A 15,301-nucleotide genomic window follows, 5' to 3' on the forward strand; every position below is an offset into this window, starting at 1 on the left:
TACACGGCCTACATCTCCTGTACTGTCCATATATATAATGTACACGGCCTAGATCTCCTGTACTGTCCTTATATATAATGTACATGGCCTAGATCTCCTGTACTGTCCTTATATATAATGTACACGGCCCACATCTCCTGTACTGTCTTTTATATGTATTTATATCTCTTGAACTCTATCAAATTTCCGTATTTCGCGTTACCCCCTGAAAGTTGAAGGGTTTGTCCGTGTTCAGACCTGATCTGTCACCATGAATGAGTGGAGCCTCGGAGCTTTTCTCGCTGACTGGCGCAGGGGACGGGACTTTTCTTGAGGTCCTGTTCCGGCCTGTCCATGGTAGGTGGAGGCTTCTGCCTAGCAGTAAGTTGGGTGACGTCACTGCCACTTATAGGCCTGTCTTTAGACTGCCCATTAGCCCTAGGTGGGCCCTGTGGTTACTGGAGCCTGCGCCCCGTGCAGTGCTGCAGTTATGTAAGGGGCCGATATTAACACTGTGATTTATGCATGGCGGCTAACATCTCGTTAGTCCTCATAGCCCGGTTGCAGTGACAGCTCCTCCCCGGCAGTCACCCAGGGATGACTTTATTCCCCAGCCTTGTGTTTAACACCAGACCCTCTACCTCCCTCCTTCCGTGCAGTGTCCATCATGGCTGAGCAGGTCCCAGAGACCATCAACTTTCCAGCAGAGGAGGAGAAGATCCTGCAGCTCTGGGAGGCTTTGGACTGTTTTCAGGAATGTCTCAAACAATCGAAGAATAAGCCCAGGTGAGAATTCAATGTCCCTCCAACTTCAGGTGATGGTTCTCCCTTCTGGCCTGGGGTAGGTACACTGTTGGTAGGTGGCCTGTTTATCCACACTATCTCATGTCCTGGGTCTCCTAGGGCAGATTAGACTGCTGCATCCACTAGGGTTGTCACCATACCAACATTTTTATTCGATTTCAATACCATAAAAAAGTATTGTGATAAAAAATACCAAAAAAGCTGCGTGCATCATGTATTTTATGGAGCGTCCGGCCCATAGAACAGTCCTATCCTATTTTGTGGGGGGACAAGGTGACAAAAAAATGGCTAATCGTGCAGGTTTTTTTTCCCTGTTTCGGCGTTCACCCGATAGGAAATATTTTTAAATATTTTAATAGTTTGGACTTTTCGGGTGTGGCGATGTTTATCTATTTATTTATATATTTTATATGTAAAATTGGGAAAGGGGGTGATTTATACTTTTTTTTTCTTTTTATTTACTAACTATTTCCGCCCTTAGGGGCTAGAGCCTGGGATCTTTCATCCCTTGTCCTATGCACCCTGACAGAGCTCTACCAGGGTGATTAGGACCTCACACTCTCCTAGCTGCCCTGGGCATAGTACACACAGCAGCAGGGAGGTTACCATGGCAGCCAGGGCTTCAGTAGAGTCTAATAGAGCTCTATCAGGGTGAATAGGACCTCACACTCTCCCTGCTGTCCTGTGCATAGTGCACACAGCAGCAGGGATGTTACCATGGCAGCCAGGGCTTCAGTAGAGTTTGATAGAGCTCTACCAGGGTGATTAGGACCTCACACTCTCCTAGCTGCCCTGGGCATAGTACACACAGCAGCAGGGAGGTTACCATGGCAGCCAGGGCTTCAGTAGAGTCTGATAGAGCTCTATCAGGGTGAATAGGACTTCACACTCTCCCTGCTGTCCTGTGCATAGTACACACAGCAGCAGGGAGGTTACCATGGCAGCCAGGGCTTCAGTAGAGTCTGATAGAGCTCTATCAGGGTGAATATGACCTCACACTCTCCCTGCTGTCCTGTGCATAGTGCACACAGCAGCAGGGATGTTACCATGGCAGCCAGGGCTTCAGTAGAGTCTGATAGAGCTCTACCAGGGTGATTAGGACCTCACACTCTCCTAGCTGCCCTGGGCATAGTACACACAGCAGCAGGGAGGTTACCATGGCAGCCAGGGCTTCAGTAGAGTCTGATAGAGCTCTATCAGGGTGAATAGGACCTCACACTCCTAGCTGCCCTGGGCATAGTACACACAGCAGCAGGGAGATTACCATGGCAGCCAGGGCTTCAGTAGAGTCTGACAGAGCTCTATCAGGGTGAATAGGACCTCACACTCTCCCTGCTGTCCTGTGCATAGTACACACAGCAGCAGGGAGGTTACCATGGCAGCCAGGGCTTCAGTAGAGTCTGATAGAGCTCTATCAGGGTGAATAGAACCTCACACTCTCCCTGTGCATAGTACACACAGCAGCAGGGAGATTACCATGGCAGCCAGGGCTTCAGTAGTGTCTGATAGAGCTCTATGATGGTGACCAGGACCTCACACTCTCCCTGTGCATAGTGCACACAGTAGCAGGGATGTTACCATGGCAGCCAGGGCTTCAGTAGTGTCTGATAGAGATCTATCAGGGTGAATAGGACCTCACACTCTCTTTGCTGTCCTGTGCATAGTACACACAGCAGCAGGGATGTTACTATGGCAGCCAGGGCTTCAGTAGTGTCTGACAGAGCTCTATTAGGGTGAATAGGACCTCACACTCTCCCTGCTTTCCTGTGCATAGTGCACACAGCAGCAGGGATGTTACCATGGCAGCCAGGGCTTCAGTAGTGTCTGATAGAGCTCTATTAGGGTGAATAGGACCTCACACTCTCCCTGCTGTCCTGTGCATAGTGCACACAGCATGATGGATGTTACCATGGCAGCCAGGGCTTCAGTAGTGTCTGATAGAGCTCTATCAGGGTGAATAGAACCTCACACTCTCCCTGCTGTCCTGTGCATAGTACACACAGCAGCAGGGAGCTGACCATGGCGGCCAGGGCTTCAGTAGAGTCTGATAGAGCTCTATCAGGGTGAATAGGACCTCACACTCTCCCTGCTGTCCTGGGCAAAGTACACACAGCAGCAGGGAGGTTACCATGGCAGCCAGGGCTTCAGTAGTGTCTGATAGAGCTCTATCAGGGTGAATAGGACTTCACACTCTTCCTGCTGCCCTGTGCATAGTACACACAGCAGCAGGGAGATTACCATGGCAGCCAGGGCTTCAGTAGTGTCTGATAGAGATCTATCAGGGTGAATAGGACCTCACACTCTCCCTGCTGCCCTGAGCTCTGTACACACAGCAGCAGGGATGTTACCGTGGCAGCCAGGGCTTCAGTAGAGTCTGACAGAGCTCTATCAGGGTGAATAGGACCTCACACTCTCCCTGCTGTCCTGTGCATAGTGCACACAGCAGCAGGGAGGTTACCATGGCAGCCAGGGCTTCAGTAGAGTCTGACAGAGCTCTATCAGGGTGAATAGGACTTTACACTCTCCCTGTGCATAGTACACACAGCAGTAGTGAGGTTACCATGGCAGCCAGGTCTTCAGTAGTGTCCTGGCTGCCATGGTAACCAATCGGAGCACCGCAATTACGCTGCTGGGGCTACGATCACAACTGCCACTGCACCTCAAATAAAGAGGGGGGAGGGGACCCTGTGGCCCTTGCCACCAATGATTTAATAATGGTAGGGTTGCACTGCACCACCAATGATTTAAAGGGGTTCTGCACTTTGTTTAAACTGATGATCTATCCTCTGAATAGATCATCAACATCTGATCGGCGTGGGTCCGACACCCTAGACCCCCGCCGATAAGCTGTTTGAGAAGGCAGCGGCGCTCTGCGGCCTTCTCACTGTTTACCGCAGGCCCAGTGACGTCACGACTACTATCAACTAGCCTGGGCGCGGCCATTCAAGTGAATACAGCTTAGCCCCGCCCAGGCCAGTGATACTAGTCGTGACGTCACTGGGCCTGCGGTAAACAGTGAGAAGGCCACGGCGCTGCTGGAACACCTCTGCCTTCTCAAGCAGCTGATCGGTGCGGGTCCTGGGTGTCGGACCCACACCGATCATATGCTGATGTTTTCGGATCATGGTTATACATAGAGCGCCCCAGAGTGGAGGGAGCGAGTACTGCACTCCGCCTCATCTGCTTTCCCCACTAGTATATGGGCTGCAGCTTATAGAGCGCCTCAGAGTGGAGGGAGCGAGTACTGCACTGTGCCTCATCTGCTTCCCCCACTAGTATATGGGCTGCAGCTGGTAGTATACACCCTGGGTCAGATATGGTTATACATAGAGCACCCCAGAGTGGAGGGAGCGAGTACTGCACTCCGCCTCATCTGCTTCCCCCACTAGTATATGGGCTGCAGCTGGTAGTATACACCCTGGGTCAGATATGGTTATACATAGAGCACCCCAGAGTGGAGGGAGCGAGTACTGCACTCCGCCTCATCTGCTTCCCCCACTAGTATATGGGCTGCAGCTGGTAGTATACACCCTGGGTCAGATATGGTTATATATAGAGCGCCCCAGAGTGGAGGGAGCGAGTACTGCACTCCGCCTCATCTGCTTCCCCCACTAGTATATGGGCTGCAGCTGGTAGTATACACCCTGGGTCAGATATGGTTATATATAGAGCGCCCCAGAGTGGAGGGAGCGAGTACTGCACTGCGCCTCATCTGCTTCCCCCACTAGTATATGGGCTGCAGCTGTTAGTATACACCCTGGGTCAGATATGGTTATATATAGAGCGCCTCAGAGTGGAGGGAGCGAGTACTGCACTCCGCCTCATCTGCTTCCCCCACTAGTATATGGGCTGCAGCTGGTAGTATACACCCTGGGTCAGATATGGTTATATATAGAGCGCCTCAGAGTGGAGGGAGCGAGTACTGCACTCCGCCTCATCTGCTTCCCCCACTAGTATATGGGCTGCAGCTGGTAGTATACACCCTGGGTCAGATATGGTTATATATAGAGCGCCTCAGAGTGGAGGGAGCGAGTACTGCACTCCGCCTCATCTGCTTCCCCCACTAGTATATGGGCTGCAGCTGGTAGTATACACCCTGGGTCAGATATGGTTATATATAGAGCGCCCCAGAGTGGAGGGAGCGAGTACTGCACTCCGCCTCATCTGCTTCCCCCACTAGTATATGGGCTGCAGCTGGTAGTATACACCCTGGGTCAGATATGGTTATATATAGAGCGCCTCAGAGTGGAGGGAGCGAGTACTGCACTGCGCCTCATCTGCTTTCCCCACTAGTATATGGGCTGCAGCTGGTAGTATACACCCTGGGTCAGATATGGTTATATATAGAGCGCCTCAGAGTGGAGGGAGCGAGTACTGCACTGCGCCTCATCTGCTTCCCCCACTAGTATATGGGCTGCAGCTGGTAGTATACACCCTGGGTTAGATATGGTTATATATAGAGCGCCTCAGAGTGGAGGGAGCGAGTACTGCACTCCGCCTCATCTGCTTCCCCCACTAGTATATGGGCTGCAGCTGGTAGTATACACCCTGGGTCAGATATGGTTATATATAGAGCGCCTCAGAGTGGAGGGAGCGAGTACTGCACTCCGCCTCATCTGCTTCCCCCACTAGTATATGGGCTGCAGCTGTTAGTATACACCCTGGGTCAGATATGGTTATATATAGAGCGCCCCAGAGTGGAGGGAGCGAGTACTGCACTCCGCCTCATCTGCTTCCCCCACTAGTATATGGGCTGCAGCTGGTAGTATACACCCTGGGTCAGATATGGTTATATATAGAGCGCCCCAGAGTGGAGGGAGCGAGTACTGCACTGCGCCTCATCTGCTTCCCCCTCTAGTATATGGGCTGCAGCTGGTAGTATACACCCTGGGTCAGATATGGTTATATATAGAGCGCCCCAGAGTGGAGGGAGCGAGTACTGCACTCCGCCTCATCTGCTTCCCCCACTAGTATATGGGCTGCAGCTGGTAGTATACACCCTGGGTCAGATATGGTTATATATAGAGCGCCTCAGAGTGGAGGGAGCGAGTACTGCACTCCGCCTCATCTGCTTCCCCCACTAGTATATGGGCTGCAGCTGGTAGTATACACCCTGGGTCAGATATGGTTATATATAGAGCGCCTCAGAGTGGAGGGAGCGAGTACTGCACTGCGCCTCATCTGCTTCCCCCACTAGTATATGGGCTGCAGCTGGTGGTATACACCCTGGGTCAGATATGGTTATATATAGAGCGCCTCAGAGTGGAGGGAGCGAGTACTGCACTGCGCCTCATCTGCTTTCCCCACTAGTATATGGGCTGCAGCTGGTAGTATACACCCTGGGTCAGATATGGTTATATATAGAGCGCCTCAGAGTGGAGGGAGCGAGTACTGCACTCCGCCTCATCTGCTTCCCCCACTAGTATATGGGCTGCAGCTGGTAGTATACACCCTGGGTCAGATATGGTTATATATAGAGCGCCTCAGAGTGGAGGGAGCGAGTACTGCACTGCGCCTCATCTGCTTCCCCCACTAGTATATGGGCTGCAGCTGGTAGTATACACCCTGGGTCAGATATGGTTATATATAGAGCGCCCCAGAGTGGAGGGAGCGAGTACTGCACTGCGCCTCATCTGCTTCCCCCTCTAGTATATGGGCTGCAGCTGGTAGTATACACCCTGGGTCAGATATGGTTATATATAGAGCGCCTCAGAGTGGAGGGAGCGAGTACTGCACTCCGCCTCATCTGCTTCCCCCACTAGTATATGGGCTGCAGCTGGTGGTATACACCCTGGGTCAGATATGGTTATATATAGAGCGCCTCAGAGTGGAGGGAGCGAGTACTGCACTCCGCCTCATCTGCTTCCCCCACTAGTATATGGGCTGCAGCTTATAGAGCGCCTCAGAGTGGAGGGAGCGAGTACTGCACTCCGCCTCATCTGCTTCCCCCACTAGTATATGGGCTGCAGCTGGTAGTATACACCCTGGGTCAGATATGGTTATATATAGAGCGCCCCAGAGTGGAGGGAGCGAGTACTGCACTGCGCCTCATCTGCTTCCCCCACTAGTATATGGGCTGCAGCTGGTAGTATACACCCTGGGTCAGATATGGTTATATATAGAGCGCCTCAGAGTGGAGGGAGCGAGTACTGCACTGCGCCTCATCTGCTTCCCCCACTAGTATATGGGCTGCAGCTGGTAGTATACACCCTGGGTCAGATATGGTTATATATAGAGCGCCCCAGAGTGGAGGGAGCGAGTACTGCACTCCGCCTCATCTGCTTCCCCCACTAGTATATGGGCTGCAGCTTATAGAGCGCCTCAGAGTGGAGGGAGCGAGTACTGCACTGCGCCTCATCTGCTTCCCCCACTAGTATATGGGCTGCAGCTGGTAGTATACACCCTGGGTCAGATATGGTTATATATAGAGCGCCTCAGAGTGGAGGGAGCGAGTACTGCACTGCGCCTCATCTGCTTCCCCCACTAGTATATGGGCTGCAGCTGGTAGTATACACCCTGGGTCAGATATGGTTATATATAGAGCGCCTCAGAGTGGAGGGAGCGAGTACTGCACTGCGCCTCATCTGCTTCCCCCACTAGTATATGGGCTGCAGCTGGTAGTATACACCCTGGGTCAGATATGGTTATATATAGAGCGCCTCAGAGTGGAGGGAGCGAGTACTGCACTGCGCCTCATCTGCTTCCCCCACTAGTATATGGGCTGCAGCTTATAGAGCGCCTCAGAGTGGAGGGAGCGAGTACTGCACTCCGCCTCATCTGCTTCCCCCACTAGTATATGGGCTGCAGCTGGTAGTATACACCCTGGGTCAGATATGGTTATATATAGAGCGCCTCAGAGTGGAGGGAGCGAGTACTGCACTGCGCCTCATCTGCTTCCCCCTCTAGTATATGGGCTGCAGCTGGTAGTATACACCCTGGGTCAGATATGGTTATATATAGAGCGCCTCAGAGTGGAGGGAGCGAGTACTGCACTCCGCCTCATCTGCTTTCCCCACTAGTATATGGGCTGCAGCTGGTAGTATACACCCTGGGTCAGATATGGTTATATATAGAGCGCCTCAGAGTGGAGGGAGCGAGTACTGCACTCCGCCTCATCTGCTTCCCCCACTAGTATATGGGCTGCCGCTGGTGGTATACACCCTGGGTCAGATATGGTTATATATAGAGCGCCTCAGAGTGGAGGGAGCGAGTACTGCACTCCGCCTCATCTGCTTCCCCCACTAGTATATGGGCTGCAGCTTATAGAGCGCCTCAGAGTGGAGGGAGCGAGTACTGCACTCCGCCTCATCTGCTTCCCCCACTAGTATATGGGCTGCAGCTGGTAGTATACACCCTGGGTCAGATATGGTTATATATAGAGCGCCTCAGAGTGGAGGGAGCGAGTACTGCACTCCGCCTCATCTGCTTCCCCCACTAGTATATGGGCTGCAGCTGGTAGTATACACCCTGGGTCAGATATGGTTATATATAGAGCGCCCCAGAGTGGAGGGAGCGAGTACTGCACTCCGCCTCATCTGCTTCCCCCACTAGTATATGGGCTGCAGCTGGTAGTATACACCCTGGGTCAGATATGGTTATATATAGAGCGCCCCAGAGTGGAGGGAGCGAGTACTGCACTCCGCCTCATCTGCTTCCCCCTCTAGTATATGGGCTGCAGCTGGTAGTATACACCCTGGGTCAGATATGGTTATATATAGAGCGCCTCAGAGTGGAGGGAGCGAGTACTGCACTCCGCCTCATCTGCTTCCCCCTCTAGTATATGGGCTGCAGCTGGTAGTATACACCCTGGGTCAGATATGGTTATATATAGAGCGCCTCAGAGTGGAGGGAGCGAGTACCGCACTGTGCCTCATCCGCTTCCCCTATTAGTATAAGTGTGTGTGTGGTAGGTTCTGGGGGGCTGCATTTCTCATGTCACTGGACGGACTTTGCCCGGTATCACATGTGATCTGGGTATTTGCTCATCGTATGTGCGGCGCAGGAACCTCTGTGGAAGTAAACACGACCTTGTCTTCTCACGGACGGCATATTGCTGCTTAGATGATGGGCGAGTAGTGCTGGGATATTGAGAGTGCTGCCGGGTCCTGGTTCACCATACTCTCACTCTGCCTCCCATTCAGGTTCACCTTCTATGACGGACCTCCCTTTGCAACGGGCCTCCCGCACTACGGGCACATTCTCGCCGGCACCATTAAGGACATTGTGACCCGCTTTGCTCACCAGACTGGCCATTATGTGGAGAGAAGGTTCGGCTGGGACTGTCATGGCTTACCAGTGGTGAGTTTCATCACCTTTCCCATGTGATTGGTCACAGGAAACGGGGGTAACCCAGTAGGGGGGCGCGTCAGAAACAGACCTTGGGCTTAACGGTATGTGAATTGACTTGTTTCCTGCAGGAATATGAGATTGACAAGACCCTGGGAATCAAAGGACCGGAGGACGTCGCCAAGATGGGCATCGCTGAATACAACAAGCAGTGTCGCGGGATCGTCATGAGATACTCGCACGACTGGGAGGTATGGGGGGCATGCATAGGGGTCCTTATAGAGGGATGTAGAGTGAAGTGGTACAGGATTGTGATGTTTGAGGGGCATGCTCAAACATATGGGGGTACAGGGTGGCACTATAGAGGGATGTACAGTGAAGTGGTACAAGTCAGAGGGTATGGGGGGCACGCTCAGACATTTGGGCGTACAGAGGGAACTATAGAGGAATGTATAGTCAAGTGGTACAGGACTGCGGGATATGGGGGGGCACGCTCAGACATTTGGGGGTACAGGTGGCACTATAGAGGGATGTACAGTGAAATGGTACAGGACTGTGGTGTTTGGGGGTCACGCTCAGACATATGGGGTTTACGGGGTTCAGAAAAATGGTTTCAAAAAAGCAAATTGTCACAATATTTTACCCAGAAATTTGTGACATTTTGAGTTTGGTAAATTCCCCCCATTATGCCAGCTGTGCCCCCGGGGGATGGAGCTGCTTCTGCTGATTCTGTCCCTTTTCCTGTCTCCAGGTCAGTGTGACCCGGCTGGGCCGATGGATCGACTTCAAGAACGACTATAAGACCCTTTACCCCTGGTTCATGGAGAGTGTGTGGTAGGTGCCGTCTGCTCTGTGCCCTGCCAGGTCCTGCTCACGGGGGGGGGGTGGGGTTTGTGGTGGCCCTATCTGCCCCACTGCTGGGCTGGTTAGAGGGTGTGCCCCCATTTTCCCAGCTAATTGTTTCTACATTCTATTAAAATGTCAATGGGGTGGTCAAAATGTTCACCGCACCCCTTGAAAATTTCAAAATGGGGTCACTTTTTGGATGTTTTCACTGTAGGGGTTACCTCAAGGTCTCTTCAAAGGCACCCGAAAACCATTCTAGCAAAGTCTAACCTCCAAAAACCATATGGCGCTCCTTCCCTTCTGAGCCCTGCGGTGTGCCCATACAGCAGAATTGGAAATTCCGTATTGCATTTTGTTTTGCTGTTAACCCTTGTGTTACAGGAAAAAATGGATTACAATGGAAAATATGCACAAAAATGTACCGGTATATTTTCAATTTTCACCTCAATTTTGCTTTGATACCTGCGAAACACAGAAAGGGTTAACTAAGTTTCTAAAATCAACTTTGAATAATTTCAGTAGTTTCTAAAATGTGTTCATTTATGGGTTGTTTCTGTTCAGTAAGCCCCTTAGGCCCCTTTCACACGGGCGAGTATTCCGCGCGGATGCGATGCGGGAGGTGAACGCATTGCACCCGCTCTGAATACCGACCCATTCATTTCTATGGGGCTGTTCACATGAGCGGTGATTTTCACGCATCACTTGTGCGTTGCGTGAAAATCGCAGCATGCTCTATATTCTAGTTTTGACGCAACGCAGGCCCCATAGAAGTGAATGGGGTTGCGTGAAAATCGCAAGCATCTGCAAGCAAGTGCTGATGCGGTGAGATTTTCACGCACGGTTGCTAGGAGACGATCGGGATGGAGACCCGATCATTATTATTTTCCCTTATAACATGGTTATAAGGGAAAATAATAGCATTCTGAATACAGAATGCATAGTAAAACAGCGCTGGAGGGGTTAAAAAAATAAAAATTAACTCACCTTAGTCCACTTGATCGCGAAGCCGGCATCTCTTCTGTCTTCATCTGATCTCTGTGCAGCAATAGAACCTGTGGTGATGTCACTCCGGTCATCACATGGTCCGTCACATGATCTTTTACCACAGGTCCTGTTGCTCCACAGAGATCAGATGAAGACAGAAGAGATGCCGGCTACGCGATCAAGTGGACTAAGGTGAGTTAAATTTTTATTTTTATTTTTTTTAACCCCTCCAGCGCTGTTTTACTATGCCGTCTGTATTCAGAATGCTATTATTTTCCCTAATAACCATGTTATAAGGGAAAATAATTCAATCTACAGAACACCAATCCCAAGCCCGAACTTCTGTGAAGAAGTTCGGGTTTGGGTACCAAACATGCGCGATTTTTCTCATGCGAGTGCAAAACGCATTACAATGTTTTGCACTCGCACGGAAAAATCGCGGGTGTTCCCGTAACGCACCCGCACATTTTCCCACAACGGCCGTCTGAAAGCGGCCTTAAAGGGACACTGACAGGCCTTCTGAGCATAATCAGCTCTTTATATGCCCCCTAGGTCTTATAATAAGTTCCCAATTCATATAAGTATTATCCCTGTGTGCCTTATAAAACGTTAAAAATAATCTTTATAATCACCTCTCCTTTCTGTTCAAGGGGCGTTCTTTGTGCCGCATTTGTGCCCAGCCGCGTCCCAACTGCCGGATCCTTAGACACGCCCATCTCATTAGTATTCACTTCGCTGGGCGGTATTTTCCAGTCCCCAACATTCGGAGATCATGCGCATGCGCCCGGCACCCTCACTCGCCGGGATCACATTGCGCCAAGTGAATACTAATGAGATGGGCGTGTCTAAGGATCCGGCAGTTGGGACGCGGCTGGGCACAAATGCGCCACAAAGAACGCCCCTTGGGCAGAAAGGAGAGGTGATTCTAAAGATTATTTTTAACGTTTTATAATGCGCACAGGGATAATACTTATATGAATTGGGAACTTATTATAAGACCTAGGGGGCATATAAAGAGCTGATTATGCTCAGAAGGCCTGTCAGTGTCCCTTTAAGGCCGCTTCAGAACTGAATTGGCCCTTAGTAACCACCAAAGTGCCTTTTTTACTGCCATCACTAAGGGGCCATACATTGGGCCACTGCCTTTTTATGGCTGCACAGGTCTGTGCTGCTCTAATGACCTGGACCAGCAGAACCGCCAATTCTGTCTGTTTAACCACTTGCATGCCATGGGCATTATCACCCACAGTATGGGAGCGCAACCTCAGGTGCCTCCTGCTGGTGGATATCAGTATAGCATTATAGTGTGATGTGTTTTAGAGGTGATCAAAAGTTTGCTTATTATAGTCCCCTTGTGGGTCTATTAACTGGTTAATTAAAAAAATTGCAATTAAATGCACCTTTTTTTTTTCATTGAAAAAGCTTTTCAATGGAAATTTTTTTGGGCAAAAATCAAATTGCCACAACCCTAATGACCTACACTGCGACCAAAAAGTGTTATATACCCCAAAATGATAGTCATCGGCAAAAATCTAGTCCTCACACAATCCACAGGAAGAAAAAGAAAAAAGTTCTGGTACATGGGGTGATGCAAAGATTATTATTATTATTATTTTTTTAAATTGAGTTTTATTGTACAAAAGTCGTAATGATTAAAAACGCAAAAAAAATGAAAAACATGGATCGCACATTCACATGCTGTGCAATGATCTATAACTGCTCAGCAGCCCCCGATATACGCATCGCTGGAATCGTACCAAATTATCAGGTTATTTATGTCAAAAATGAAAGCGGCTGTAGCCCAAAATGGTGCCATTTAAAACAACTTCTTGTTCTGCAAAAAAACGAGCAATCGATGAAAAATACAAAAGTTATAGCACTTGGAAGGTGACGATGATGGTCACTAATTTCAGAAATTATCTTGAAAATGTGAAAAATAGCTTCTAAAATTCTAAACCTTTGGATGTCCTTAAAAATCTAAATGCTGACATAAAGTAGATTGGAGAATGTTAATAAGCGGATCTGTAAGGTGTCAGCCTCTGCCTTATCCAGCAAGAGAAATTCACATCACCGTTGTCTTGTTGGCTACTACTACAAGGAGCTGGACTCAATACACGATAGCGATGGCACCTCCCACGGGACACAATAGCGATGGCTCCTCCCACAGGACACAATAGCGATAGCACCTCCCACAGGACACAATAGCGATAGCACCTCCCACGGGACACGATAGCGATGGCTCCTCCCACGGGACACGCTGGCATTGGCTCCTCCCACGGGACACGCTGGCGTTGGCTCCTCCCACGGGACACGCTGGCGTTGGCTCCTCCCACGGGACACGCTGGCGTTGGCTCCTCCCACGGGACACGCTGGCGTTGGCTCCTCCCACGGGACACGCTGGCGTTGGCTCCTCCCACGGGACACGCTGGCGTTGGCTCCTCCCACGGGACACGCTGGCGTTGGCTCCTCCCACGGGACACGCTGGCGTTGGCTCCTCCCACGGGACACGCTGGCGTTGGCTCCTCCCACGGGACACGCTGGCGTTGGCTCCTCCCACGGGACACGCTGGCGTTGGCTCCTCCCACGGGACACGCTGGCGTTGGCTCCTCCCACGGGACACGCTGGCGTTGGCTCCTCCCACGGGACACGCTGGCGTTGGCTCCTCCCACGGGACACGCTGGCGTTGGCTCCTCCCACGGGACACGCTGGCGTTGGCTCCTCCCACGGGACACGCTGGCGTTGGCTCCTCCCACGGGACACGCTGGCGTTGGCTCCTCCCACGGGACACGCTGGCGTTGGCTCCTCCCACGGGACACGCTGGCGTTGGCTCCTCCCACGGGACACGCTGGCGTTGGCTCCTCCCACGGGACACGCTGGCGTTGGCTCCTCCCACGGGACACGCTGGCGTTGGCTCCTCCCACGGGACACGCTGGCGTTGGCTCCTCCCACGGGACACGCTGGCGTTGGCTCCTCCCACGGGACACGCTGGCGTTGGCTCCTCCCACGGGACACGCTGGCGTTGGCTCCTCCCACGGGACACGCTGGCGTTGGCTCCTCCCACGGGACACGCTGGCGTTGGCTCCTCCCACGGGACACGCTGGCGTTGGCTCCTCCCACGGGACACGCTGGCGTTGGCTCCTCCCACGGGACACGCTGGCGTTGGCTCCTCCCACGGGACACGCTGGCGTTGGCTCCTCCCACGGGACACGCTGGCGTTGGCTCCTCCCACGGGACACGCTGGCGTTGGCTCCTCCCACGGGACACGCTGGCGTTGGCTCCTCCCACGGGACACGCTGGCGTTGGCTCCTCCCACGGGACACGCTGGCGTTCGCTCCTCCCACGGGACACGCTGGCGTTGGCTCCTCCCACGGGACACGCTGGCGTTGGCTCCTCCCACGGGACACGCTGGCGTTGGCTCCTCCCACGGGACACGCTGGCTCCTCCCACGGGACACGCTGGCTCCTCCCACGGGACACGCTGGCTCCTCCCACGGGACACGCTGGCTCCTCCCACGGGACACGCTGGCTCCTCCCACGGGACACGCTGGCTCCTCCCACGGGACACGCTGGCTCCTCCCACGGGACACGCTGGCTCCTCCCACGGGACACGCTGGCTCCTCCCACGGGACACGCTGGCTCCTCCCACGGGACACGCTGGCTCCTCCCACGGGACACGCTGGCTCCTCCCACGGGACACGCTGGCTCCTCCCACGGGACACGCTGGCTCCTCCCACGGGACACGCTGGCTCCTCCCACGGGACACGCTGGCTCCTCCCACGGGACACGCTGGCTCCTCCCACGGGACACGCTGGCTCCTCCCACGGGACACGCTGGCTCCTCCCACGGGACACGCTGGCTCCTCCCACGGGACACGCTGGCTCCTCCCACGGGACACGCTGGCTCCTCCCACGGGACACGCTGGCTCCTCCCACGGGACACGCTGGCGCTGGCTCCTCCCACGGGACACGCTGGCTCCTCCCACGGGACACGCTGGCGTTGGCTCCTCCCACGGGACACGCTGGCTCCTCCCACGGGACACGCTGGCGTTGGCTCCTCCCACGGGACACGCTGGCGTTGGCTCCTCCCACGGGACACGCTGGCGTTGGCTCCTCCCACGGGACACGCTGGCGTTGGCTCCTCCCACGGGACACGCTGGCGTTGGCTCCTCCCACGGGACACGCTGGCGTTGGCTCCTCCCACGGGACACGCTGGCGTTGGCTCCTCCCACGGGACACGCTGGCGTTGGCTCCTCCCACGGGACACGCTGGCGTTGGCTCCTCCCACGGGACACGCTGGCGTTGGCTCCTCCCACGGGACACGCTGGCGTTGGCTCCTCCCACGGGACACGCTGGCGTTGGCTCCTCCCACGGGACACGCTGGCGTTGGCTCCTCCCACGGGACAC

The 15,301-nt window shown here is 53.3% G+C and overlaps 1 protein-coding gene and 1 non-coding gene across 2 annotated transcripts in view; both read left to right on the top strand.

Annotated features, from left to right (window-relative positions):
• IARS1 (isoleucyl-tRNA synthetase 1) overlaps positions 1 to 15,301 on the top strand; it is a 141,617-nt gene that overhangs the window by 26,163 nt on the left and 100,153 nt on the right. Inside the window, exons 2-5 of the mRNA XM_040408466.1 lie at positions 639 to 765; positions 8,925 to 9,081; positions 9,201 to 9,320; positions 9,821 to 9,903. Of these exons, the coding sequence (XP_040264400.1) occupies positions 647 to 765; positions 8,925 to 9,081; positions 9,201 to 9,320; positions 9,821 to 9,903 (479 nt within the window). The 5' untranslated portion in view covers positions 639 to 646. The remainder of the gene's footprint in view (positions 1 to 638; positions 766 to 8,924; positions 9,082 to 9,200; positions 9,321 to 9,820; positions 9,904 to 15,301) is intronic.
• On the top strand, positions 426 to 554 carry LOC120979945. The gene has a single exon (XR_005774444.1). It is a non-coding gene; the product is annotated as a small nucleolar RNA SNORA84 (small nucleolar RNA).

Source organism: Bufo bufo, chromosome 9, assembly GCF_905171765.1.
Source record: "Bufo bufo chromosome 9, aBufBuf1.1, whole genome shotgun sequence".
Lineage (NCBI taxonomy): Eukaryota > Metazoa > Chordata > Amphibia > Anura > Bufonidae > Bufo > Bufo bufo.